General features: G+C 46.8%; 14 protein-coding genes across 14 annotated transcripts; 8 read left to right on the forward strand and 6 right to left on the reverse strand.

The window, feature by feature from the left end:
- Positions 1 to 37: 37 nt before the first annotated feature.
- On the reverse strand, positions 38 to 1,631 carry N7469_000595 (uncharacterized protein; the record flags this gene model as incomplete). The annotated part of the gene is made up of 2 exons (XM_056639515.1): positions 38 to 1,350; positions 1,409 to 1,631. The coding sequence occupies 2 exons, from the start codon at positions 1,629 to 1,631 to the stop codon at positions 38 to 40; spliced, it is 1,536 nt and encodes a 511-aa protein (XP_056505272.1).
- Positions 1,632 to 2,624: 993 nt separating this feature from the next.
- On the reverse strand, positions 2,625 to 3,105 carry N7469_000596 (DUF4267 domain-containing protein; the record flags this gene model as incomplete). Its single annotated transcript, XM_056639516.1, has 2 exons — positions 2,625 to 2,908; positions 2,988 to 3,105. 2 exons carry the CDS (start codon positions 3,103 to 3,105, stop codon positions 2,625 to 2,627), a joined length of 402 nt encoding a protein of 133 aa, XP_056505273.1.
- Positions 3,106 to 3,505: 400 nt separating this feature from the next.
- Positions 3,506 to 5,430, reverse strand: N7469_000597 (MDR family MFS transporter; the record flags this gene model as incomplete). Its single annotated transcript, XM_056639517.1, has 4 exons — positions 3,506 to 3,837; positions 3,894 to 4,267; positions 4,352 to 5,121; positions 5,203 to 5,430. The coding sequence occupies 4 exons, from the start codon at positions 5,428 to 5,430 to the stop codon at positions 3,506 to 3,508; spliced, it is 1,704 nt and encodes a 567-aa protein (XP_056505274.1).
- Positions 5,431 to 5,940: 510 nt separating this feature from the next.
- On the forward strand, positions 5,941 to 8,298 carry N7469_000598 (uncharacterized protein; the record flags this gene model as incomplete). The annotated part of the gene is made up of 1 exon (XM_056639518.1): positions 5,941 to 8,298. The coding sequence occupies one exon, from the start codon at positions 5,941 to 5,943 to the stop codon at positions 8,296 to 8,298; it is 2,358 nt and encodes a 785-aa protein (XP_056505275.1).
- A 935-nt stretch (positions 8,299 to 9,233) lies between these two features.
- Positions 9,234 to 9,743, forward strand: N7469_000599 (uncharacterized protein; the record flags this gene model as incomplete). Its single annotated transcript, XM_056639519.1, has 2 exons — positions 9,234 to 9,440; positions 9,501 to 9,743. 2 exons carry the CDS (start codon positions 9,234 to 9,236, stop codon positions 9,741 to 9,743), a joined length of 450 nt encoding a protein of 149 aa, XP_056505276.1.
- Positions 9,744 to 10,175: 432 nt separating this feature from the next.
- N7469_000600 (uncharacterized protein) lies at positions 10,176 to 11,507 on the forward strand (the record flags this gene model as incomplete). The annotated part of the gene is made up of 1 exon (XM_056639520.1): positions 10,176 to 11,507. One exon carries the CDS (start codon positions 10,176 to 10,178, stop codon positions 11,505 to 11,507), a length of 1,332 nt encoding a protein of 443 aa, XP_056505277.1.
- Positions 11,508 to 12,275: 768 nt separating this feature from the next.
- Positions 12,276 to 13,616, forward strand: tpcI (questin oxygenase tpcI; the record flags this gene model as incomplete). Its single annotated transcript, XM_056639521.1, has 1 exon — positions 12,276 to 13,616. One exon carries the CDS (start codon positions 12,276 to 12,278, stop codon positions 13,614 to 13,616), a length of 1,341 nt encoding a protein of 446 aa, XP_056505278.1.
- Positions 13,617 to 14,040: 424 nt separating this feature from the next.
- On the reverse strand, positions 14,041 to 14,634 carry N7469_000602 (uncharacterized protein; the record flags this gene model as incomplete). Its single annotated transcript, XM_056639522.1, has 3 exons — positions 14,041 to 14,391; positions 14,455 to 14,552; positions 14,610 to 14,634. 3 exons carry the CDS (start codon positions 14,632 to 14,634, stop codon positions 14,041 to 14,043), a joined length of 474 nt encoding a protein of 157 aa, XP_056505279.1.
- A 455-nt stretch (positions 14,635 to 15,089) lies between these two features.
- On the forward strand, positions 15,090 to 16,052 carry N7469_000603 (uncharacterized protein; the record flags this gene model as incomplete). Its single annotated transcript, XM_056639523.1, has 3 exons — positions 15,090 to 15,341; positions 15,527 to 15,853; positions 15,918 to 16,052. The coding sequence occupies 3 exons, from the start codon at positions 15,090 to 15,092 to the stop codon at positions 16,050 to 16,052; spliced, it is 714 nt and encodes a 237-aa protein (XP_056505280.1).
- A 1,110-nt stretch (positions 16,053 to 17,162) lies between these two features.
- tpcB (metallo-beta-lactamase type thioesterase tpcB) lies at positions 17,163 to 18,166 on the forward strand (the record flags this gene model as incomplete). The annotated part of the gene is made up of 2 exons (XM_056639524.1): positions 17,163 to 17,318; positions 17,375 to 18,166. 2 exons carry the CDS (start codon positions 17,163 to 17,165, stop codon positions 18,164 to 18,166), a joined length of 948 nt encoding a protein of 315 aa, XP_056505281.1.
- A 596-nt stretch (positions 18,167 to 18,762) lies between these two features.
- On the forward strand, positions 18,763 to 19,302 carry N7469_000605 (uncharacterized protein; the record flags this gene model as incomplete). Its single annotated transcript, XM_056639525.1, has 2 exons — positions 18,763 to 18,969; positions 19,033 to 19,302. 2 exons carry the CDS (start codon positions 18,763 to 18,765, stop codon positions 19,300 to 19,302), a joined length of 477 nt encoding a protein of 158 aa, XP_056505282.1.
- A 1,372-nt stretch (positions 19,303 to 20,674) lies between these two features.
- On the forward strand, positions 20,675 to 22,725 carry N7469_000606 (MDR family MFS transporter; the record flags this gene model as incomplete). Its single annotated transcript, XM_056639526.1, has 4 exons — positions 20,675 to 21,103; positions 21,160 to 21,539; positions 21,595 to 22,021; positions 22,078 to 22,725. 4 exons carry the CDS (start codon positions 20,675 to 20,677, stop codon positions 22,723 to 22,725), a joined length of 1,884 nt encoding a protein of 627 aa, XP_056505283.1.
- A 265-nt stretch (positions 22,726 to 22,990) lies between these two features.
- Positions 22,991 to 23,948, reverse strand: N7469_000607 (Mpv17/PMP22 family protein; the record flags this gene model as incomplete). The annotated part of the gene is made up of 3 exons (XM_056639527.1): positions 22,991 to 23,143; positions 23,266 to 23,730; positions 23,853 to 23,948. 3 exons carry the CDS (start codon positions 23,946 to 23,948, stop codon positions 22,991 to 22,993), a joined length of 714 nt encoding a protein of 237 aa, XP_056505284.1.
- A 620-nt stretch (positions 23,949 to 24,568) lies between these two features.
- On the reverse strand, positions 24,569 to 25,126 carry N7469_000608 (uncharacterized protein; the record flags this gene model as incomplete). Its single annotated transcript, XM_056639528.1, has 1 exon — positions 24,569 to 25,126. The coding sequence occupies one exon, from the start codon at positions 25,124 to 25,126 to the stop codon at positions 24,569 to 24,571; it is 558 nt and encodes a 185-aa protein (XP_056505285.1).
- Between the last annotated feature and the right edge of the window lie 822 nt (positions 25,127 to 25,948).

Consider the following 25,948-nt stretch of genomic DNA (forward strand, 5'->3'; position numbering starts at 1 on the left):
ATTCTAATTGAGTCTTTATACTAGTAAGCACGTAGCACTACGACCAATCGCCATCTAGCAAGTCCTCCACTCGTTTCCCTTCAGCAATTTGCTGATGGATCTCTTCAATTGTCCAGGGCAAGAATTTGTGTCCCGAGGGAAAGTTGGTGTTTTGAAATTCAGCACCAGAAATCAAATGAGCAAAAGCCTGCCCGTACTTTTCGTAGGCATAAGCCTCAGGATCATGTCGAAACATCCACTTGGGAAATCGCAGGCGTACCTGCTTCGGATCCTTTTGAATGGCATCCCAATCTGTGGTGGAAGCATTCAGAAGCTGCGAGTTGACGAATGCCATTTTCTGCGTGCAGCTAACACGTTGGTACCGCAGTAGATTGTAGATTTTCGCACCCAGGGGTGCGCCCGCCGAGCCTCCTACCGAGGTAGCAAGTTGCAGACACGAAGCAAGTGTAATAGCGTCCTCAATTGCCAGTGTGGCCCCAGCAGCGGATGCAGGCACACTAGAATGAGCGGCATCACCAAGTTGAACGACGCGTCCACCCTTAGATGTCCATTCGGGGCGCAGGTTGCGCCAGAGCAGCGGCCAGTGAATGACAGTGCCTCGGGGAGCTCGTTTGACCAAGGCCTCGATGGCCGGGTCCCAATCAGGCACTCGCTGTAGCACCTTAATCACCTCGTCTGGGTTCACATCGGGGTCCCATGATTCAACTGGAGGGGTGCTACCCTCTAACAAGAAGCTATCCCGTGGCGTCAGCCCGAAAGCCACCACCTCTGGCGAAATGAAGACACCCATGTGCATTCCCGGCCCGAGCCAGTACTCCTTTGTGGACGCATCGCTGGGCCAGCGCTTCTGCACCACCTCATCTTCTAGAGTCAACTCGCGTGGGTAGACACTACGGTAGACCGACATGCCGCTAGGTCGCGTGGGCATATGCTCACCGGCAACAAGTAGCTCAGAACGAGAGCGGAAAGCATCAGCTGCAACCACGAGATGCGCAACTCGGACTGAGCCGTCGTCGAGCACCACACCACCGAGCCCAGCTGCCTCATCTTCGAAATAACGGTCCACTCGTCGGCCATAATCCACTCGGAGACCAATCTTGGCGAGTTGCCGCAGGAGCATCTGGAAGTACTTTTTGCGAATCTGAACTGGTCCCACGAACGGATAGCCTTCTCGCTCCGCAAGGTGTTCGGGGTCATTGTAGCTGGGGACAGAGGGCCCGTAGATGATTTGGCCGTTGTGCCTCACGTAGTAGCTGGCCGCATCAACTTTGTCTTCCTCCAGCTCGCGGTACATATCGGGCCAGTGACGCATCACGGCAACCGCCGAGGGCTGGATGATGATCAAGTCCCCTATACGATCATAAATATGAGCCCATGCCAACTATGTATATGTAAGGGTATATCTAACCGCTATAATTGGGACCCTGACTTCGTTCGAGGATTCCCACCACATTGTGTCCCTTTCTCCAACACTCCAGCGCCGTCATCAATCCGCCGAAGCCCGCACCAACGATCAACACGTTGACATGTGTTTCTGGGCTACGTTTGGGAAGCGCATTCGAGGAGCTTGACCACTTTTCCGGATCATATTCATGCGGATCACCAGCGACAATAAATTGGTGTTTCGACATTCTTTTGGTATGTGCTTTCACAGTCTGAAATGGCAAACGGATAATATATTGGTACGGTGGAATTTCTATCAGAACTAAGTAAATAGCAGACTTTAAAAAGAACATCACTAGTAGAAAACCCTCGCGGGTTGCTGGTCTTCCAAAACAGGTGCCGAAGGTTCGGGAACATGGCAATGGGCCGATATTTTTAAATGGGGCATAAGCATCCATCGGGATATTTGGTGCTCGGTGCAAAGATACTATATAGTATACTTTGCCAAGCTGTAAATTACAAACTCTCATGTTGCTTGTCTCTTGAGGCCCATGCAGGCCTTTTGAACTTCTTGGACTTTTCCCTGTATTAAAAAATTCATCATTGGCTCGGGTCATCAGTACTTAAGATAGGCATCTTATGATGTTTGGTTCCACGTACGGAGGATGGGCACAGTTAGCACAGTGAACGGCAACGGAAGCCCGGAGCAATCGATCAAAAAGAAGGTGTGTGTTGTATAACTAGGGCGGTTATTACAATTTATAACGAATACATTTCCTTCTAATCAATTGAAGCGAAGACATCCCCCAATACCCAATACCCAGAATGAATCTATTCGTACTAGTTCGTATAGAACCGTGGAGTATTGCCAAGTTACCAATAGACCAGCCTGTATAATTGTTTCCCATTTATAAATTAAAGAACTGCTTTTTGTTCAGCAAGGTTACACAAAACAAGCTGGTCACCCTAAGCAGCCTCGGTCTTTCACGATCGCCTTTTTTGGCCATTTAACGTAGAAGACTCTCATTGTGAGAACAACTCGGCTCGATGTAAAGGCTAATATGTGGTAGGAGTCAAAATTAAAGAATCCCAAAGTGTCCTGAATTCTACAGTTGGATCTAATCTATCACTTGGTAGACGGGTTCTGAACGGCAAAGACTCAACAACGGGGCGTCCTAGTCTCTTCTGTCCCTTCTAATATGCTTTCAAACGCTCCCAAACCAACAACGGGAAGACAAACGTCAAGTCTGGGATGATTGAATCAATAGTGGACCCAAAATTAATACAATAACGGTATTCCTGATATGCATGGCTTGATTCGTTCCCTTCGGATGCGCATACAGAACCTTGGTATCAGCGATGCCCGCCCAAGACCAGCACATCAGGAAAATGCCCAACACCATCCTCTCGCGAAGTATAATCATGGTCCAGACAAAGAATCCAGCACCAAGGTTTCGGCCTGTCGCGCTAGGGAAAAGCACTACATTCTCTGGAGTTGCCGTGGGAAGCCCGAACCCTTTCGCCCCTATTGAAAGCATACGCATCAGCTCGAGGTTTTAGGGGCAGATAGACGATACAAGACCGGCCGGAATGAATCTACTCACAAGCAAGAGGGTCAACAAACGTTCCTTTTACCCCCGAATAGATCAGCAGGGAGCCGATGGCGCAAGTGGCAGCGTCGAGGACATAAGGCAGATATGTTAGGGATCCTGAGCCAGACATAATATAAGAGCTCTTTAGTGAAAGACGCCAATATCAGAAGGTCGATTTTGCTTGAAGAATTCTTTTTCTCGGCACACAAAAAGCCGGAACCTCCGTGTATAAAGGGAATGGGGGCTAATTATACACTTCTGGCATCCAGCAGCCCGCCTCATGCAGGATCGGGATTCGGGGAATTTCAAGGAGTCACTAGTACTACTAGTAGATATAGTATGTCTAGGCAAATAAGAAATAGATTAATCACTGACATACTAGGTATCAGCATTGGTTCTGTTCTAGGTGGATTAACTATTTATCTGTGTATCTAAACCCCTCCGGTACGCTAGTTGACCCCATTCGGTGAGTTGATCTGCGGTTGTTTTTTGCTTGATGTGCTCAGGGTTCATGTGCCCTGCATGATAGTTCAAGAGGCCTTGGCTGCTGCCTCCTTATCCTCAGCTTTCTTGGTCTCGTGAGAAGGAAGTCTCGTGAATGGAATCAAAAGGGCAAGGACTACAGTGAGTGCAGTACCGGCCAGGGCGAATGCAAAGACATCCTTGATTCCAACCATATATGCGTCTCGAATCACAGCCAGCTCCTCCCCTTCGTAGACATTTGCAAGTTCCGACACTCCAATGAACAAGATATCCGCCGAATCAATTTGAGGAGCAGTTCGTGCCAAAGCCTGTAGTAGGTAGTTGTCGAAGATAGAGTTGGCGGAAGTAACAAAATAGGCTCCGCTGATAGATTGCGCCACTGAGAAAGAGTATTAGCGGAGATCATTTATACTAATGGGGTTTGTTAAGGCTCACTGAAAGCTACTCCCATTGTCGCCGCGACTGTTTCCGGCGTCGCGAATCCTTGTAATGCCGTCACTGGAACTTGATTCCCAAGACCGATTCCAAGCCCAAAGGGAATCTGAGCACCGATGTACCACGCCTTCGAGGTATCAACGTCGATGCAGTAGATTAGGGCGCCGCCAAGAACAGCTATGAGTGCACTACCAAGCTCTATTGGCTGCAGGAAACGAGTCTTCCCAACAAGCATACCGCTGAGTACAGCCCCGAAGGTATAGAAAGCCATGAAGGGAAGGCAATAGACGCCACTCTTGATAGCGGACATTCCATGAACGGCCTGGAAGTAGATAGGGAGATAAAACAGTATTTGGAAGTTTGCAAGGTTGGCACTGCCGAACGTAATCACAAGTTAGCTCCGTTGACATCAAAGCAAACATGCCTTTTGTGCAAAGCTAAGTCCAGCATTTACTCACACAAATGCATATAAGAGGTTGGACCACGTAATACGACCAGCCAACATTTTCAAGGGCATGATGGCATAGTCGCCCTGAAACCACTCGACAACCACGAAAGCAATAGTCAAGGCAACCCAAACGGTCAAGGTGGCGATGACAGAGCCATCAGACCATGGTTTCTCCAGGCCTCCCCATTGCAGAGCCAAGGTGAGGCAGATAACCGAGGTGAACAGCAAACTCCAGCCGGGAAGATCAAGATGCAGTAGAATCTCCTTCCACGTCGCGGGAGTGGGCTTAATGTGCTTCGGCATGCGCAAAAAGAGGAATTGAAGTACGAGAGCTGTACCTCCTACCGGGAGATTCACCCAGAAACACCATCTCCATGAGACCTCACTTGTGAATACGCCGCCGATTAGGGGTCCAATGGTTGTGGCTATCATAAAAACGCCCATCCAAAGGCCGATGAGTAGAGGGCGAGTCTTAGGCTGGGCCGTAAAATTAATGATTAGGACAGAACCGCCGAGTGTGCCCGCACATCCCCAGCCTTGTAGAGCTCGGCCCACGATCAACGCAATGCTGTTAGGGGCGGTAGCGGCCACGATACTCCCAATCAGGTACAAGGCAAGTGCCGTCATATATGTCCATTGAGCCGAGAAATATTTGTACATCTTACCCCACGGGGCGGAGGTCGTACCGACGAGAAGGAAGCAGGCGCCGCTATACCATCCAATATCGCCGAGCGCGTGAAAGTCACTGGTGATCTTTGGGATAGCCGTGGCAACGATACCCTGTGGACCAAATTGTTCGAATTAGTTACTTTTTGTACCATGCATAAAGAGGGAAGTCGTATAGGTGTGGATAATACTGACAAGGTCCAAAGCTGCGATTAGAGTACTCAGACTCAAAGTGGCCATGATGATGATCAAACGGAAGGATGTCGCATATTCCGGCTCTTTCTCCTGGTCCAGGTCCTGGCTAAAGCCGCCACTCCCCTCAGTATCATCGCTTCCACGCTCCTTGTCCCTGAGGCTGGAATTATCAGGCGAATTGCCTGCTTCGTCCTTGCTAAGCGTTGGATCGGAAGTGGTTGCCGACATATTGGCTGCGTGATGATAGTAGAGAAATACTGAGAGGTATCAGGCATGTTGAGATATCCATGAGGAAAGCTGTTTATATTTCTACAGCCCCTTAATCACCCAATCACCCCAAATCACCCAAATCCCCCGAAACCCCATGGCGGCGGACGAATATCGTGATTGAATGCCATGCAGGGATCTGTTCCGCCGATATCACGGCGGAGTATTGTAACTGTCAAACACGGCCGCTCCGGGCTTGGCGTGGGTTGCAAAGTGTTAAAGGCTGAATATTACCGGTGCTTTTGTAAGATACGGTCACAAAGATCAGAAAGAAAGATGACAAATCACTGTCGCTCCGCCGACTTTCCGGACTTCCAGGACTATACAACTTCCTTTGACCTTATTTCCCATTTCCCATATCTGAATCGTCTTCCTGCGGACAAAATAACTTGCCAGACAGGCCATACGATCTATTTGTGTTGTCCATCAAGGTGTAACTTGAACAAAGCAGCCAGACCGACCAAACCTATCATGGACGCTGCCTCTGCCCAGCGTATGGCACAGGGTCGGAGGAGTCCCGCCCTCGACCTAGATGATTGGGATTCGGTGCCCCCTTCGAAACGTAAAAAGCTTCGAAGAGGAACTCGCAGCTGCTGGGAATGTAAGCGACGGAAGATGAAATGCGTATTTGAAAGTCCCGATGACGCTGTCTGTGTTGGCTGTCATCGACGTTGGACCAAATGTGTTAGCCAGGAGTTCCCGGAGAAAGTGGGCACCCCCTTAGACAACAGCCGCCATCTAAGGGATCGCTTGCGACGAGTGGAGTCTCAACTTGACCAATTTCTCCGTGAGAAAGATGATGGCCAAGCGATAACGATCGAAGACGGCCCGGGCCGGCCACCAAATCATGGCATCCCCACTCCAGCCTCGATGTATAAAAACGACGCCTCTCCTGCATCGCATCTGCCCATTAACACCCCGGCCGAGGACGAAAATCTTCAGCACCAACTTGTTTTTAACCAACCTTCATCCTCTGCACTGCTAGCCGGTGATATAGGTGCATCCGGGACTGATCCATTGTCCCGGACTCTCTACGATGCCTTGCCCTCGCGGCAAGATACCGCCAAAATATACAAGGCTAGCGGTGGCCATCATTCAATCCCATTCCATGAAATCCTAACTACCCCATACAATATTCTCGAAAGGGATGGTCTTCGGTCGCAAAGTCGCCTACTCGAGATTCCGCGCCCGAACGCACATCCGGTTCTGATAGCGCGTCACATGCTGCATCTAGCAAGCTTCCTCCAGCACCTGCATCCCGATCTTGATGAAGAGATCCGGGGTCTTTCGGAGCCTTCACACGTAATACGGGAACGACTAGCAGATAAAGCGATCAATTTGGTGACCACCAATGACAAGTTCATGGGTAGCATTGAATTTCTGGAATGCATTATGATCACCAGCCTTTATCAAGCTAATTGCGGATATCTACGACGAAGTTGGGTTACTGCGCGGCGAGCCATGGCTATTGCGCAATCGATGGGCTTTCATCGGCCAGGGGCTCGACTCCAATACAAGGTGCTCCACCCTGAGACCAAGGCATACCCACACTTCATGTGGTTTCGCATTGTCTTCTACGATCGACAAATGTGCCTTTTGATCGGTATGCCGCAAGGAACCACTGATCGAAGTATGGCGTCTGATATGATGCTCGCCAAGGATTCGGCTAGCGGTCGTCTTGAGCGAATCCATTGTGTTATCGCATCGCAAATTTTGGAGCGCAACGAATCTTACTCAACTAACTATGATTACGCCTGGACGCAGAAGCTTGATAAGGAACTCCAGCGTTCGGCCCGGAGCTTGCCAAGTCGATGGTGGCTGGTCCCAAACCTCAGCGGCGAGACGAAAGGCTCGCAGGCTTTGTTCTGGGAAATGCGGCGACTATCTCAACAATTATTCCATTACAACCTTCTCAACCAGCTTCACCTTCCCTACATGCTTCGCGACTCGGCCGAGCGCAAATTTGATTACTCCCGAATCACTTGTGTCAACGCCTCGCGAGAGATCTTATCCCGCTTTATCATGCTGCGTCGCTGGAATCAAGTATCTTTTAGCTGCCGCACTATCGACTTTACTGCTCTTATGGCCGCCATGACTCTGTTACTGGCTCATCTGAATAGTCACCGCTCCTCGCAAGCTGACAATTTCCTCGCCGCCCAATATTTAGGGGACCGTGCCATGATCGAGCAGGCACAGGAAAATATGGAGGGGCTGAACCGTCTGAACTCAGACACTCTGAGTGCACGAAGTGCCCAGTTGCTGAGACGATTGCTCGCCATCGAGGCCAAGGCAGCTGAAGGTGACCTCCAAAGTGCCCAAAGCGTAAGCGTACAAGGGCCGGAGACCGAGGACTCACAATCAGACGAGTCAACTAACCCTGGCAAACACGTCTATATTCCATATTTTGGCCTCATTAAAGCTGTGGGAGATAGCCATGCTGACGGGATGATTTCCCAAGCGCAACACGTACCACCGGCATTCAACCAACAGAGCCAACCTCAGGTTGCCATACGAACAGGACAGGAGGCAGAGATGCAAATACAGTCGACCTCTCTTACGACATCAATACCCCCAGATTCCTATAACAACCATTCTCGTAATAAATTCAACAGCAACAGCACCAGCACCAATAATGACGTAACTGCTCTCTTTGCGCCACTACTCTCGGAGGTTCTCTCGGATGATCCCATGCAGCATTTTGAATACCCTGGGACGGCAGCTAAAGTCGATGACAATGCATTTCAGGATTTGGACTTGACCTTCTTGGATAACTTGCTCAGAGGCGCCGGGGAAGATGGACAAGGCGGCACGGAATGGGCCGCGGCATGAGTCAACGCAGCATTCAACCAGTCTGCATTTAATCTTTAGGGTTTGACGTCTATATGACCACATCCACAAGTATCAGCCAACAGCACATGGACTAAAGGGTGTATTGAGAACCGAGAAATTAAGGCATTTACGCAATATATCTATTTCATTTCTGCTTTGTGTTCCAAGCAGCAAGATATTGATTGAATATATTAGGTACTTATTTCGCCATCTCCTCAGATTCGAACCTCGTTCTTTTTCACAAAGATAGAGAACTACTAGACCCATTCTGTATACTGCATTGACATTCCATTGTATAACCCCCAGATGGGACGCCCTAGCGCCCTGAGGTTGGAACCGAGCGCTCGGTGTATTATAAGACAAGGGGAAAATATTACCAGGCACGAGATCCAGGTTAATTTTGGTATTCTTTAGCATTCCATGGTCGGGGTATTTGCATGAATTAGCCCGTGCTCTTGGCATTCATCGGGGGATTGCGAGACCGACTCATTTCAAAGCAGATTCAATGATTAAAGTTGTGGTGATATCAGTTATCGTGTGATTGCACTGGATTCATTCCTCTAGATCTGTAAAAGATAATACCAGTCTGTATCTCAGTTGAACACATTTTTGAGGGCTAAAGGAGTCCGTCTTGGGGTAACTATTTGAAATTCGCATTTTACCGAACCCTGAAGTGCACCAGTCGAAGTGCGTGCGTAGACCTAAAATCCAGATTTAGCGTCATTTAAATGTCCAATCTTCCGCAGCTAAAATCTATACCGAAAAAAAGGAATTGTTTAAGAAGTCCAACTGGGAAATCGAGGATCCACCTCAGTATTCTTCTGGCATACTCCAGATTTGAATTAGATACTGGATACGAAAAGTTCCGTCTTTGGCATAGTGTCCCGTCGGCGAAGGAACAAGAACCAGGTGAAAAGAAAGGACAAGAGTCCGACATGCCGTCGCCGGCCCACATTCAGGCGGCTACACTCCAGAAATTTCTCGCAGGATGGAAGAAATTCACAGCCGAAGAGTGGATGGCTACCTGGTCTACAGACAGTAGACAGAAGCTCCTACCTTTTAGCTTGGGTGTACCGTCGCGCTCGCGGACCGAGGTGCAGCAAGTCTTACCAAAGCTCATTGGTGTTTTGAACAACTATGAAGTGAGTGATATAGGAGACTTTTCAGCTCCACTAAAGTGGCAATTGCTAATTCCACTTTAGATGGAGATTCACGAGGTGGTGCACGATGCTTCCAAGGGTAAGGCTGCTGTCTACATCATATCAAAAGCCGACACCCCCTTTGAAGGGAATTTTAAGTGGACAAACGAATACGCGGTCTTTCTCACATTTACCGAGGATGGACAGGAAATATGCAAGATGGAAGAAATGGTAGATACAGCTTTTTATCAGGAGTTTTTCCCCAGGTTTCAGAAATATTTGACTGAACAGGGGTTGTCTCATTAGAATTTATACATAGCTCAGTCGTCCAACCAGAATGTAGTTTACGTTACCTCGCTTCAAGCGTTTAAGATCACAGTTCAATTTCTCATTTGCAGGATGGAGTAAACTCGACAATCTTCGGTGCTTGCCCAGTGGTAATCCCGGGCTAGAATGTGCTATTAATATCCCGAAGTCGGTCTACGTTATCGACTTCATAGGGTTGTAGCCTCCTTTGTTCTCGGCTATGTCTCGTACGACCCCGATTCCGAATTCCTGAATCGGGAGTATAACTGGGGACTATCAGCCCTGGAAAAACTGACATAGGACCATATATTACTCGCTCGTATCTTCACATATCTCGCTCACAAATTCCAAAACGGCTATAAGGTTATAGCCGTTTTATGGTAAATATCTCACTCCAGCCTTTACGCTGCTATCAGCCAAAGCTCTGTGATCATGGCATCACCATCAAATCCCGTGAACGTCGCGATAATCGGCAGTGGCTTTGCTGGCCTCACTCTCTTGATTGGCCTTCAGAAATACCCACACATCAACGCACATGTCTACGAGTCAGGACTCAAATTTTCTGAGCTTGGCGCTGGTGCCGTCCTTGGTCCTAATTCGCAGCGAGCAATGAAGCTGATTGACCCTCGCATCCATGAAGGATTCGAGCGACGTGCTGCCTTTGATCCGGAAGATGCAGACGAAAATGGCCTTTACCCGTGGGTATCAGTGGCCAAGGGACAGGAGCCGGATTTAGGCGAGAAAGTTGTCGAGTACAAGCATGAGATCAAAGGCTCGACCATTCACCGAGCCCATTTCCTTGATGAGCTGGTCAAGCTTGTCGAGCCGCATCGCGCTCACTTCGGGAAGCGTCTGGTCGAAATTCACGAGAAAGGCGACGCGGACCCAATCACGCTTCATTTCAAGGACGGTACTACTGCCACCGCCGATATTGTCGTTGGTGCCGACGGAATTCACTCGGTGACTCGCAAGCATATTCTTGGAGACCACCCAGCCGCAAGCGCTTTCTTCACCGGTGCCATTATCAACCGTGCGACAGTGCCAATGGAACAGGCAGAGGCCAAATTAGGCGACGTAAAGTCGAAATTTGGCATTCGATGCGGAAAGGATGGTCTCATCTTCGGTTTTCCAATGTCCGAGAGAAGTCTATACTACCTTGGCATAACTACCTTTAACAACGACCCGGTCCCGCATGATGAGTGGGTTCTGCCAGTAGATGTCACAAAACTCAGGAAGACATTCGCCAACTACGGTGACTATGTCCGAAAGCAAGTGGAACTTGTTCCAGATGACGGCACCGCGTTGGGGTGGTCAATCTGGGAAATGCCTCCTGCTCCAACATATTACAAGGGTCGAGTGGTTCTGATGGGCGATGCGGCTCATGCGTCAACTCCATTCCAAGGAGCAGGTGCTGGCCAGGCAATAGAAGATGCGCTAGTACTCGAGAAACTCTTGGGCAAGTACCTGGATACCACCAAGGAGAGTATCTACAGGTTCAGCCCGGTCCAGACAGTTGTGTTGGCTTTACAATCGTACGACACAGTTCGTCGCTTCCGGAGCCAAAAGGTCGTTACTACGAGTGCCGAGACTGGTCGGCTTATAAGCGGCAACGAGCCTAGTGTATCAATGGAAGCACCGGAGCTCCGCGTGCTATTGAAAGGCCGAGAGGACTGGATATGGGATTGTGACCAGCAGCAACAAGTCAAAGACGCCATGCAGATATTTGAAGAAGCCCAAATTGCCGCGGCACGCAGGGCGCTTTAAGGTGCTGCTTGAAACATTTTTGCCTTTTTCCTCTTCATCGGGAGCTAGACAAAACTTTTGGATCTAGATTCCTATATACATCTAAAAATGCAAAGAATTGTTCCTCTGCCCCCTTGACCGGCACTAGTCAGTAAACCCTGGCCATGTCGAAACTGCCCCGTCGAAACATGTCTGCATATCCCATGTTTGAACTTCAATAAAAACGTTGAATGTAAAAAGTCATTGTGAATGGATAGCTAGCTATTCGCCTAGGCGTATTGGGATGAGCGGATATAGTGCTTCATTGAATTAAAGGACCAAACGTTCGGAAGGTCATTGTTCATTTGGAGGCCAAAAATACTCTCAGAATATTCAACACAGTTTCAGTACATCTACAACTGACAGACCATCAAAGAAACATCATTGACAAAGAGCACATATGAAGGGATCCAATCCACAGTATCCGGGAGTATATTCCTTGCAGGATTATCCGCGGAAATTGCCCTTTAAAAACTCTCCAGCAATAATACTGAAGTGAATACAAATCGTAATATACATTATCTTAGGTGCGCCGACAGAAGCATGGGCAGGTGTCGGTAATCGGGGTTCGGACCGGCGAAAATCATACAACACTAGCCCCATCCTCCAGCCAGTAAATGCCCGAAACATAAACAATAGCCCCGACAGTGCAATGCTATATTACGCTCCAGTGGCTCCCGCAAATTGCAAAGCTGAATTATCGAAACAGTACTGGGACTCGACTGAAACCTTAATCGAAGACCTTCTACGATGACTTCCAATATTCAACTTTCTCCTACCTCTCTGGGCATCTTCAAGGCCGCAGATATCGCCCCAGGTTCGATAGAAAAATGTAACACTCTCTTGGATATCAATCATGAAAAATATCATATCTTTTTTCAGGACCCGGCGTTTCATAATCATATGGCACATAGTCTACTCACCAACCTTTCTTTGGGCGCTACACCTCAGGAAATTGAAGACCGGTTTAACGATCTTGTCCCAATTCAGCGCGAAATTCCAGACATTGACCAGGTTTTGTTGAAAGACCTGGGGAATCCGGAAAGCTTTTACAATGCGATTGGTCAAATTCATCAGTACCACACCTTCCTCGAGTTTTTTAAAGGAGAGATTCTGGTTAAAGGATGGAAGGAAGTTCTTCAAACTTTTCTCTTTGCTCGCACGAAGCTAGCCAATCGGATGTTAGCGCAGCTCCTGGAGGGTGTCTATCATCCTCTCATCCACCTGGGCTTTGGAGTGGAATTCGAGCAACCAGCGATCATCGCTGAAGCGCTCGCCCAAGCTGCGTCGCATGACAGGATGAACATCGAGGACCTGTTTTTCGAAGCAGAGAACCTCGCTAGCAAAACCAAGGCACAACAGATCCAAAAACCAAAACCACTCATTGAACTACTCTCCGAGGTACGTGCCAGCGAGACTATCCGTAACGGACCTCGCTGGTCTGACCTTGGGGGAAAGATGAAGAACGGTGTTATAGGTCGTGCTGGAGATGCGTTGGCCAAGATTGCAAGCCAGTTTGCCATTCGCGACGATGATCACGAGGATCTAGAGAGACGAACTGCCGAGATGATCAGTGTCTGCGCGTACCTAGTGGGGTCTGTACTACGCAAAGACCGGAAAAGAAAACTCGACTTTTTCGTCATGCATGCCGTCAACAGCAGCATCTTTTGTACTGTCCTGATCCGCCAAGATTGGATCAAATTGGAAGACAAGATAAGATTAATTGAGTGGAAAGGGAGATTGGACCTGGCTTGGTATGCGGCAGAAGGATGTCCCTCTTTGGATGATGTGGCAATCTCCAACTACACGGGCAGCAGTGAGATGGATTGGCAAGATCTCTATAGCGCTGCTAGGAACGAATGCGACGATGGACATGTCTCTAAGTTTGTTCGGGCACTCAAGCATGGGGAGAATGAGACAAAACCTTACGAGGATGGAGAATGGGGTACCTACTTTCCCATGAAGGGTGATATGTGGCTTAAGTTGGCCAGAATCTGCCTTGATACGACGAAGGGTCTCCCCTGGGAGGTCAAATGGGTATGGTTCGCGGGATTCAATGAAGCGTGGCAGCGACCGGATCTTCAACTTTAGAGAGCTTTCTTTTCCTCAATTTATTGCATGACTTGTTCAATACTCTGAAAAATTTAAACAACCAGGAAAATTCCAAGTGCTTTTGGTCATAGAGTGATTGATGTGATCAGCACTGTATTTTATCAAGCGTAGAGAGTTGCACCAGAAAACCCTAAACCCTGCCCTAGGAGATAAAGGGTTGAACCTTGTAGAATCGCAAATATTTGATGTCTGGTGAAAGAAAATTTTCTATTTAATGCTCTTATTTCAAGCAACGAGCTGAAAATGTCTCTCGGTACCTTATATAAAGAAGACTATCACGCTACCGTGGGGGTGGATGGTAACCTCAAGCAGACTTTTCCTTAGCAGTAGGAATACCCTTAGCAGCAGGAATACGTTGGAAATAAAATTCATCGACGTGATATAGAACTATATGACTCCCATATTACTCCCAGATCTTATCATGGTCATATTCCGACCAACGGATGTCTGGTTGAATCCCAGCAAACCGCCAGTCTCCCTCAACTTTCCGATACCATATAGTGGCCTTGCCATGTGCATGGCCTTTAACTGCAACCTCCTTCAAATCATCATCACCATATTTCTGATGCGCCACTCTCATCTGGTGATATCCTGTTATCTCATCTTCGCCATTCTGAACCCACTTTGTTGCACCGACAAAGTGTTGAGTCTTCAGGCGTTGGTTACCAAGAAACCTCTCGTGGGATGCCATACCAAGAAACTCTTGCGCCGGCATACTTTCCCAGACCTTATTTAGAAATGCACTATAGTCTATCTAAAAAGGGCCCAGTAGAGATATTAGCGCTGAATAAAGTAAGAGGACCTTGGGTTAGCCTACATGGAGAGTAGGTGCAATACACTTAGAGAGACGATCCCAATCTTTTGTGTCGTAGCTCTCGGCCCATTCGTACAAGGCAGCCTGACACCCTAAGACATCTATTTCCTATTAGTAACTTTCCCGACATTTTAAAAAGAAAGCAGGGTACATTCTACCTTGATAATGAGGCTGTTTGGCCATTCTGGAGTGTAGCTTGAAAGAGACCCGGGTGCTTGCAATCACAAATTCGTGAAATCCCTGACGTTGGAAGAAAATCGTTTTTGAGTATTACTGAGGCATCTGCCTTTACACCCATGATATAAATTATGTATTGACCTCAGAAGCGTTGTCATTATTTTATTCCTCGGGACTCATCTCATTTTCCGGGCACCGATGCGGGCCCATTCGGGCAATTCGGACAATTGTTATAAAACAGCTCCATGAACTGTACCGAAGTGGGTTACTCCAACTTTGAAGCAGTTTGTGGTACCTAGTTTATCTCTCCATGGCTTGCGGGGGCTGAGTTTATAACATGGTTCAAAAAGACAACATCACGCACTATAAATCAGAGAGTCAAAGAACAATCGAAAACATCCTCTTCTCTTTCTATACAAAACCACAGCAAGAGTATTGAATTGCCTTATCAACACGCAATAATGACCATCGAGCATATTCCCTATCGTTTAGATAACAAGGTCGCCCTTGTGACTGGTTCTGGTCGAGGCATAGGTGCCGCCATAGCTACGGAGCTGGGCCGTCTGGGTGCGAAGGTCGTTGTCAACTATGCGAACTCGGCAGAATCAGCAGAGAAAGTAGTGGCTGGAATCAAAAGCCTTGGATCTGATGCCATTGCTTTCAAGGCTGATGTCCGTCAAGTCTCCCAAACCGCAAAGCTCATGACCGACGCCGTGGCCCACTTTGGGGGGGCTTGATATCGTTTGTAGCAACTCGGGCGTTGTCAGCTTTGGTCATCTTGCTGACGTGACGGAGGTAAGTACCTTTTTCTAGAGCCCTTAAGCTTTTACAGCGGATATCTATCTTGAAATTATCAGTAATTGTCAAGAAACATCTAACACTCCATCGTTGGCCATAGGAAGAGTTCGACCGCGTCTTCAGCCTAAACACCCGTGGACAGTTCTTTGTCGCTCGAGAGGCGTACAAGAATCTCAATGAAGGTGGACGCATCATCCTAACATCTTCTAACACGTCCAAGGATTTCAGTGTGCCGCGACACTCACTCTATTCCGGGTCTAAAGGCGCAATTGACTCTTTTGTCCGCATTCTGTCCAAAGACTGTGGAGATAAAAAGATCACGGTCAATGCTGTGGCTCCTGGTGGTACTGTCACTGACATGTTCCATGATGTCTCTCATCATTATATCCCTAACGGGGAAAAGTACTCGGCGGAGGAACGTCAACAGGTAAGTTACCCCGGTAGAGTTGCCTTGGGTCAGACTCGAGCTCACCAAGCATCTGTGATTCCAGATGGCAGCACATGCGTCTCCTCTGATCAGGAATGGATTTCCCATCGATGTCGCTCGGGTTGTTTGTTTCTTGGCCAGCGATGAGGCGGAGTGGGTCAATGGGAAAGTCTTGACTCTGGATGGTGGTGCGGCTTGAAGCAGATCACAGTACTTTTCGCAGTATAAAGTACTATCAAATTGTTCTAGAGGCTCTAGATAAACGTTCAGAGATTTGATCACTTGTTCTGTACTTTTGGAGGACTAACCAAGATCCACCCTCGTAATGCGTATTTTAGAAGTCTTTCAATATATAAAATCTTCGCGCCCCATGTCCATAGGGCTTCTACTTTATGTCCTCCAAGACATCTGATTTTCTAGCACCTACCTTAGTAGGTACTAGGTTAGTAAGATTTCTGAATATCCACATCTAGACTCTATTCCCACGAACCCATGAGCATATGATAATATTGTATTGCTCATGCTTGAGAAAATTAATTCTATTCAACTTTGCTCCGTATTATCCATTAACTGGCCGATTGAACGAATCTCAACCACTTAGCTTCTTACACCTGGCTGAATCTACTATAGACATATGGCGCGTGGAGTTTGCTTCTGTTCATCGGATGACAGTCCTGGCCGACCTTCCACCATATGCTTGAGTCCCTGGGTCGTTTTGATATTTCAACATTGTATTTCAAGACATGCAGCCTCAGGCGCAGCTGACATCAACCTCAGTACCCCCACGTTGAATTCCCCCAAACGCAGATTACGGGTATTTCGGGGATGATCTGGGGAAATGGTTTTCTAGGCATAGGAGCTGGGAGATTTTGCAATTCAATATATTTTGGTTGCCTTCACAGTATGCTATTCATAGACGTCTACAGGTACATTGTCAAGTGCAAAAACTGTTTAACGGAAAACTGTTTGGAGGTAAGGCGTTTGTAAGGGCTCTATGTCTTGTATATTGATCACCTGCATACTAGTAAAGCATTTCGACGAGTTTCATGGCCCCCATAGGACGATTATTGGGGGCTTATCAAGACCGATTGGTGGCTGTATTACCCCGATACCTAAGATACATAACTGCCCGATTACCCGAAGGTCTAGAGTATATCGGACACCGGGATATAATATTAGCATACTCTCACCCCACCGTGGAAATTTGTCTCTTCTTGCCATTATAAATAATTACTCTAAGATCTAATCTCCCAAGCTAACTGAAGATCCCTCCGAACTCTGGCATGTGACTTCATCTGCTCTATGCACAATGGGCGAAGGAGGATACCAGCAAATCAACAAAAGCTTGAATGCTTGTGCATTCGATGATTACCTGAACGCTCAGCAGTCGCGTCTCCCTAAGTTACTCGATGTCGATCAACTTAGTCCTCGCGTTCTCCGTATCCTCGGACAGAACGCCGGAAAGGTAAATACAATAAGACGGATTTCTTGATGTCAAACTAACGGCGCTTTTGTCAATAGTTCACACTTCAAGGCACAAACACGTATATTGTCGGTACTGGAAGGCAGCGGCTTATCATAGACACCGCGCAAGGGTACCGCGCATGGGCGGACTTGATTGAAGAAACATTACATGAGCGATCTATCGAATTATCTCATGTATTCCTGACACATTGGCATGGTGATCACACCAAAGGCGTACCGGACTTGCTCCGCCTGTACCCATACTTGGCTGATAGCATATACAAGAATTCTCCTGACAACAGCCAGCAGCCAATTGAGGACGGCCAAATTTTCGCTGTCGAGGGGGCCACGATTCGCGCGGTTCACGCTCCGGGTCACTCGCATGATCATATGTGTTTTGTGCTTGAGGAAGAAAATGCCCTGTTTACGGGCGACAATGTTCTCGGACATGGAACGAGTGCAGTGGAGCATCTGGGCGTGTACATGGACGCATTGCGAAAGATGCAGGCGCAGGGCTGTGTGGTGGGATACCCGGCACATGGTGCGGTTATATCTGATTTACCGGGAAAGATCGAGGCGGAAATTGGGCAGAAGACACGCCGCGAGAAGCAATGCCTCGTCGCGCTGGACCGGCTTCATCGAGAGAAAGGATCGGTTGGACAAGCGGGTAGCGTTACGGTTAACGAGCTGATTGATACGATTCATGGTAACCAGCTAAATGAACAGGTACGGACGAAGGTAATAGGCCCGTTTATGGATGAAGTCCTCTGCAAGCTGGCTGAGGATGGCAAAGTAGGATTTTGTGTGCGGAAGGGAGTAAAGAAATGGTTTTCCCTGATTACAGGATAACACAAGACGATGAATTATGATGCTGTGAAACAAAATTTTGGCGCTCAAGTGTTATGCTCTCCACAAATGGATTTTTGAACAACTGTTCTACAATTAGATATACTGTCATAGGGCCATCAGGTAGGTATTTATATGAGACTCAAGTTACAATCATTACCGGCTTCCTCTATTTCAAAGTTCCATCCATACTACAAATCCAGTTCACACAGAATGGCACAATATGAAATGATATACCAAGCTCGCCTGAGGGACACAGTCGTCTATTGAAACGATTGAAAAGAAATTATCTACCCTAGAAAGTCGAGCTTAATGCCCCATAGGTATATCCATTAGCCATGCTAGTAATTGACTAGGAGTTGCTCGTGGATCCCATTTTATAAGAAATGTCCCGAGTGGCTAATCAACTATTATCCGAGACCCCAGACATTCGCGCACGATCTTCCAAATACGCCGCATGTCTCTATAAATATCAGGTTTAGGACTGACCCTCCTTTTCATAATCCTGAAAATTGCCAGCATCAGCTTCGATCTGTCCTGCTGTGTATTCATAAATATAATCCACGTCGCTATATACGCCATCCAGCTCTACACCCAGTATGCCTGCCTCCCGAGATATCCAGGCAGCTACGCTGCAAAAGTTCATCGACGGGTGGAAGAAGTGGAATGCTGAGGAATGGATGTCCACTTTCGCCGATGACTTCACCCAAGTCACTCTCCCCTTTCAGCTTGGTGTCCCCAACAGAACGCGGACACAAGTTGACCACATTCTTCCCGCTCTCATCGCTACAGTTCAATCATACGAGGTAAGAGGGACCATTGTCATCGTAAACCTGGAGGTAGACTAATTGGATCTTGTCCAAACAAAGCTCACAGTTCACCATGTTGTACACGATCCCGATAGAAACAAAGCCGCAGTATACGCCTTGTCAAAAGGGACCCTTCCATGGGGGCCCTGGCAGCTAGAATACTCGGTGTTTATTACATTCTCGGAAGAAGGTGATAAGGTGGCGGTTCTCGAAGAAATGATGGATTCGGCCTTCTTGCAAGACTTTGGTCCTAAGTTTACCCAATATCTAGAGGATAATGGCGGGCCTATTGCGGTTGCTGCGAGAGCAAGATCGACAGCTTTGAGCTAAGGGATATATAGAAGGGTTTACTTCTAGTATCGTGATGTTGAGAAAAGGCTCTTAGACTAACATAAAGCCTATATCGGTTTTTACATCTGAATATTGAATCTCTGTTAAAATACCAAATTGCTGACATTCAACAACATACATAGCAGAGACGTACATAATACATGTTCCTCCAGATTAAACAATTAAAACTTTGGTATAACCACCTTTGTCCTTAGCTTCTACACTACAACATAATGTATTCTTCACCGCTTTCCCCACACACTTTCATTAACTCTCGGCCCCTTGCGGACGATCATCTTATTTCACTCCACTCCTTTCTTTAATTTAATTTAATGCCAGATTGACATTCGGAGCTAGTGCTAGGAGATCCTGTTTACGATCTCCCGGTCGATCTTGATGATGTCCAGTTGATATTGGAATCAATTTCATTTGATTTTTCTCGCATGATGCAGTTACTAACTTCGTTCTGGCTGACGTATATGTTGATATGACATTCCTCTTTCTTATGCTCTCTTCAAGAATACAGAAGGGTCATGAATTGATTTTGGATACGTACATACAGTACTACTCCAACACTACTGTAAGTACAATGACTACCGAGCATGAGCAAGGGGATCTTCCTTTATACACTCCTTCTTATATCCCAATTGGTGCCAAGGGTATGTCCACCGACTTGCACTGGAGCCTGGACCCCAGGACAACGCCTGCAGATGATAGCTGATGATCCTTGCATGGTCTCCTAGCCGACATGATCCCCGTCTACAACTGAGACGCGGTTTCATCTCGACCTACTGCCCGCATTCCATGCCCTCGGATGATTTTTATCCACTTTTCTTTTTTTCCTTTTCCTTTCCCCCCCCCCCCAATGACACTTGGATCACCGCGCATCCGACTATTACGTATATCAAACCGCAAACTAGACAGATAACAGCAACTCCGTAGAAATTTGCACTCTTTGCACTGTTTATTCTCGCAATCCGAGCGCGAATGGACTACAAAATGGATCTGCGAATTGAACCCACATTAACTTGCTGTACTGTACTATTGACTCTGCAGACCGCAACGGAAGATTCACGGACCACATGGGATGAAAAGGGAGACTACAGGATTGGTTCACCCTCAATTTCCACGTTGACGTATCGGCAAGGTCGCCCTGGTCTAGGATGAGACCTGTACAAAGGTCTAGTTGCGTTGCCAATCCTGCATTGACACAGCCTGCGTCGAACTTTTAATGCCTCTTCTTCCCCCTCCCTCCGCTGAAAATTTATGCTTGATTGTAATGTGATCGCAGCTATCCCCCCCCTGCTCTTTATTATTTCCCACTCTCTTCATTCGTTTCTTACTCTATTAATCTGACTATATACCCCCCCTAATGTCTACATTTTTTAATCCACCCGAGCAACCCAAAGAGGGGATAGTGCTCGGGAATAATACAGCTTCCGACTCAGATAGTCACAGTCGACCACAATCGAAGGGGAAATCCTCAAGAGCAGCAAGTGAGAAGAGTACATTGATTGAAGAGCCGAGAAGTCCCCATGCTGCAGCTGAGGATACAAACAAAGAGGCTACCACTTCCGAATCTCCTAAACAAAAGGAGGTCATTCCCAACGAACATGAAGACTCCAACAAGGAGACTGCCGTCAAAGATGAGGCTGAGAAGGAAGTTAAGGCGGGAGAAAATAAAGAAGACAGCGATACTGATGGGGAAAAGACTGAAGAGCCTGAGATCGAGTATCCAGCCGCTTGGAGATTGACTCTGATTACCATTGCGCTCTGCTTTTGCGTACTTTGCGTGGCATTGGTAAGAACCATTTATTATCCGTCATTCAAGTGATCAATCATTCTAACAATTTCTAGGATAACACCATTCTGGCAACTGCCATCCCTAAAATCACCGATGAATTCAACTCCCTGGAAGATGTTGGCTGGTATGGAAGTTCATACTTGCTCACTACTTGCGCGGTCACTTTGATATTCGGGAAATTCTACACCTACTTTTCTATCAAATGGATTTATCTCGGCGCTCTATCCGTTTTCGAAATTGGATCTCTCGTCTGTGCTACGACTCCCACTTCTGTCGGTCTCATCTGTGGTCGTGCTGTCGCTGGTCTCGGTGCGGCAGGTCTATTCTCTGGATCTGTTTTGATCATCAGCCAAACCGTTCCACTGGACAAACGACCCATGTATACGAGTCTGATCGGTGCCATGTTTGGCGTTGCCAATGTTGCTGGTCCTCTGTATGACTACCTTCCTATCCTAGAAACGATATTCCACTGCTAATTTGATTTATAGTTTGGGAGGTGCTTTCACTGATCGAGTGACCTGGCGTTGGTGCTTTTATATCAATCTGCCAATTGGAGCCGTGACCTTCTTTTTCGTCCTCTTTTTCCTTCCAGCAAACAAAGCTTACAAGCAAATGACATCTTGGAAACAGCTATTGGCTGAGTTTGATATAGCTGGAACAGTCGTCTTTCTGCCATCCGTCATCTGTCTTCTTCTGGCTCTTCAATGGGGCGGTACTAAGTACCCTTGGAGCAATGGACGCGTCATCGCGCTCTTTGTGGTCTTTGGTGTTCTCATGATCGCCTTCCTCTTCCTGCAATGGCATGGTCAGGAGCGAGCCACTGTTCCTCCTCGCATGATGAAGAATCGTAATGTCTGGGGTTCAGCGTGGTATGCGGCTGCTTTGGGTGGTGCATACTTTGTTCTGACCTACTATGTGAGTTTTTCCCAAGTTTTTTACATAGGACATGCAAAATGCTGATAGCCTCACAGCTCCCTATCTGGTTCCAAGCCATCAAAGACGCATCCCCTATCAAGTCTGGTATCATGAATCTGCCAATGATTCTCGCTGTCGTCGTCGTTTCTCTCCTGGCAGGTGGACTTGTCTCAGCCTGTGGCTACTACACACCGTTCATGATCGCCTCTTCTATCATCATGACCATCGGTGCAGGTCTCCTCACCACTTTGGAGGTCGACTCCGGTCACCCCAAATGGATCGGCTACCAGGCTTTATTCGGTATTGGTCTTGGACTGGGTATGCAACAGCCGATGATTGTCATGCAGACGGCGCTGAAATCCGTGGATGTCCCCTGTGGTACAGCGATTGTTATGTTCTCGCAGACTTTGGGAGGTGCCATTTTTGTCTCTGTCGGACAAAATGTCTTCCAGAATCAACTTTTTCAGAATATCGCACACTACGCACCTGATGCTAATGCTGTGAAAGTACTTTCTGCTGGTGCGACCATGGTGCGCAGTGTTGTATCCGGGGCTGCATTGGAGCGTGTTCTTTATGCATATAACGAGGCCATTATGCAGACTTTCTATGTTTCTGTCGCGATGAGCGCCTTGACGCTCGTTGGTCCGATCTTCATTGAGTGGCTTTCTGTGAAGGGCAAGAAGATTGAGATGCCAGCTGCATGAGCAATCTCCTCCACCCTAATGTCTCTCCTTCATGCATATTTTTTTTTTCTTATTTATTTCCTTTTGGCTTGCGGGGTTCGGGTCTCGTCAGGGATAGTATAATATGGGGTTTATATGCCTATGTATTGGCTTGAGTAGTAATACAGTGAATTATGAAAAAGAAAAATCACAATGAAATCCATATCTAAATTTATGCCCGCTGAGATTAACGCTAGAAAAGAAACATTGAGATAAATCAAGACGAAGAGAAAGGTGAGTATCACCATTAAACAGCCGCGTATAAACTGAGATAAACTCCCCAAATAACACCACAGGCGCTGCCAAAAACGACGCGCCGATCAACAGGGATGACAGTGTACATCAGTGTTGACACGACGGGGCGATACTTAAATCGAGCGATCATGATAGGACGAAAATCCTATTCCATGGTTAGTTTCGAAACTCGAGAAGCGACGAAACGCACCAAAATCAAGCTCTCAAGGAACTCAAATACAAACAAAGGCAGATCAAAATGCACAGATGGGTTACAAGTAAACATACCTCAAGAACCAACTCCCACACCCTCCCAAAAGAAGCCCCCTTCAAAAGATTAATCAAAGCAACGAACAAAACAATATTGACCACTCCCGCAATGGTCTGATCGAAAAGAAACTTCATCATAAACGCATGTAGACCCGACTTTCTCACCCGAGGCGCCCACCGACTCGATCCTTGACCCTGAATCTCAGCCATCTTCTCCTTCTCCTTGTCCTGATGATGCGGAAGCGAGACATCACTTGAACCAGCGGACCAAGGCCAAAGAGAACATAAAAAGGCGCGTATAGATGCAAGTGAGAAGAATGTTCTGCATGAACGCGTTGAAAAGAGTGTTGATATTTCTGCGCGCGAGGGAAATCCTGGATATTGGGTTTCCAGGGCGCGTTGCCAGTAAAAGTTCAGGGGCACGATTAAAATGCCATAAGTGATGAACTGTAGTAGAGCCAATGTATTTACTTTGAATGGTGTCTGTGAACAGATTAGCTTGGATCATTTCATTTCTTTTCTTTTCTTTCCCTGATCGAATTCTTTGGGATTCTGGTTATGTGCAGAATGGGGTTGAGGTTTGTTGGGCATGGGAGGAGATTTACGGTGTTGTTGCGCTGATCAATTAACTGTGCTAGAATGTTGGAAATAGCATTTAGCACAGTCGACTGCACAAATGTGATTGTGAGTGCAGATGGCATGATCTTTGAGATGCCATCAAGTTGGTTCTTTGAATATCAAATTGATTCTATTGGAAAGTTAAAGTTGAAGTTGAAGTTGAAGTTGGTCGCGGGCGGTTCTGCTAAACGCGGGCTGCCAAGACGCGCAACCGTGTCCTTGGGGATCGACATGCATTTATGGGTTGAGGTGGTGATTGATTTAATAGGTGAATATAGTCGAATTCTCAGTAGGTTTTATGTATTTTAATTGAATTTATACTTAATATAATTCACGAATTGATCTTGTTATGATTTGTTTTGGTTAGCTGTGATTTTGGTAGTATTTGGTGCTACCCTGGCTCTGATTCAACGTCCAAGGTTCATCTTGGACGTTCCATCACCGTATACTTACTAGTATATATATTGCATTGCATGTACAATTCTATCTGGCTGTAGTTCTAGTAGTCATTATAGTTGAGTAGTAGAAAACTAACTTTGGAGATATATGAGGCGCAAATATCCATGAATTTAAAAGAGCCATTTACTACTATCAACATGCATGTAAAAGGGCATTGGAATACAACACTCTTGTAGTGTACTCTTGAACGGAATGAAACCGCGACGACTCCGAAAAGAATTAAAATATACGAATATAATCCTTACTATGAATCCCAAACAGATTCAACGACCTGCTCCAGATCTACCGTTAAAAATAATAGATCCTGCTCCGCGGCCATGCCGGTATCCATTGGTCTTAGCATCAAGGTTTCAAAGGGAATTCGGAACGGGAGGTTTCCGGTCACGATTGGCCGATTTTTTGGTGTAACTCGAGCGAAGACCACTTGGTTGCGGCGGATGCGAATCCGTTCGTTGTTGTCCTCTGCCCCTTGTCGTATCCAGCTCTCCATACGAAATTCCTTATTTGCCCGGTCAAGACGGATCGTCAAACACATTTTGACATTTCCATCAGTTGGACTCAACCAATAGCGAACATCCAGGTTGAGTTTCTCGTCAGACTCAATGTAAGCTACTTCAAGTGCGACTGAAGGTTTTTTAGGTTCAGCGGGACGAGATTGATGAGGTGGTCTCTTAGGACCCCAACCATAATCAGGCTGTTTGCCTCTATGGCTTGTCTTGCCAATTCTCGTAACCCCTGGAAACCCATGAACAGCATTATAAAGTCCCATAGGCAGCAATTTTTGTCTGATTAGGGTATCCATTTCGTCAGAGGCGAACCCGTGGGCTTAGGATGGCATTTTGAAAAGTACGAGTTTCTCAGCCAGGTCGAAAGATGAGACAAGGCGGGTGGAGCGAGTATTCGATGATAGACATGAACGATAGTTTCAACTGAAGCTTTTCCGGGGTATAGAAGGAAGAAGTCCTGGGTGGCATTTGCAATCTTAGAGTCAATGAGATCTAACAATTGAAGCTCCCCATCGTAGGCGTATGATTTGGTGAATGGGATTAGATGTGTGAGGAAACTTTCACCAAGAATATCCAGCTCTGGGGCATAGCATTCACTGTCAAGTTGATTGTTCATTGTATTGACTATCGTGCTTCTTCACTGAACTGAGTAAGAACGTAATGTGATGAAGGTGGGAGGAAAGGACATCCGATGTTTGAGCCAACGATGACCGTTTTAGCCTCCTATTCATCAGACGTCGTCAGGACTAGGGCTGCGTGCGCGCTTTTTAACCTAGTGACGTACTTTTGACACATTCTTGGTTCGACAGTTATAAACCCGGATGGATATGTTTAAACCATGGATGGTTTAGAAGATATCCGGGTTGATTGTTTAGATGGATCTATACAAGATCTATCACAGTCAAGTTTGAATTTACATAAATGGAGAAAACACCTTGAGAAATATCATGATACTATCATGGTATTATAGTATAATACAGAATCAAAAAAAAAGTGATTGCAGAAAGATCTACCTCTAAACATTCTCTGAGAATGACAACTTATCGGACTTACAACTGCTGATATACTCTACATCCATATACTTCTCATACCACGTCAGACATGTAAATTTTGATAAT

The sequence above is a fragment of the Penicillium citrinum genome (assembly GCF_028827155.1).
Source record: "Penicillium citrinum strain IBT 23319 chromosome Unknown utg000001l:1.0-4955037.0:1.0-4956770.0, whole genome shotgun sequence".
Taxonomy (NCBI): Eukaryota; Fungi; Ascomycota; class Eurotiomycetes; order Eurotiales; family Aspergillaceae; genus Penicillium; species Penicillium citrinum.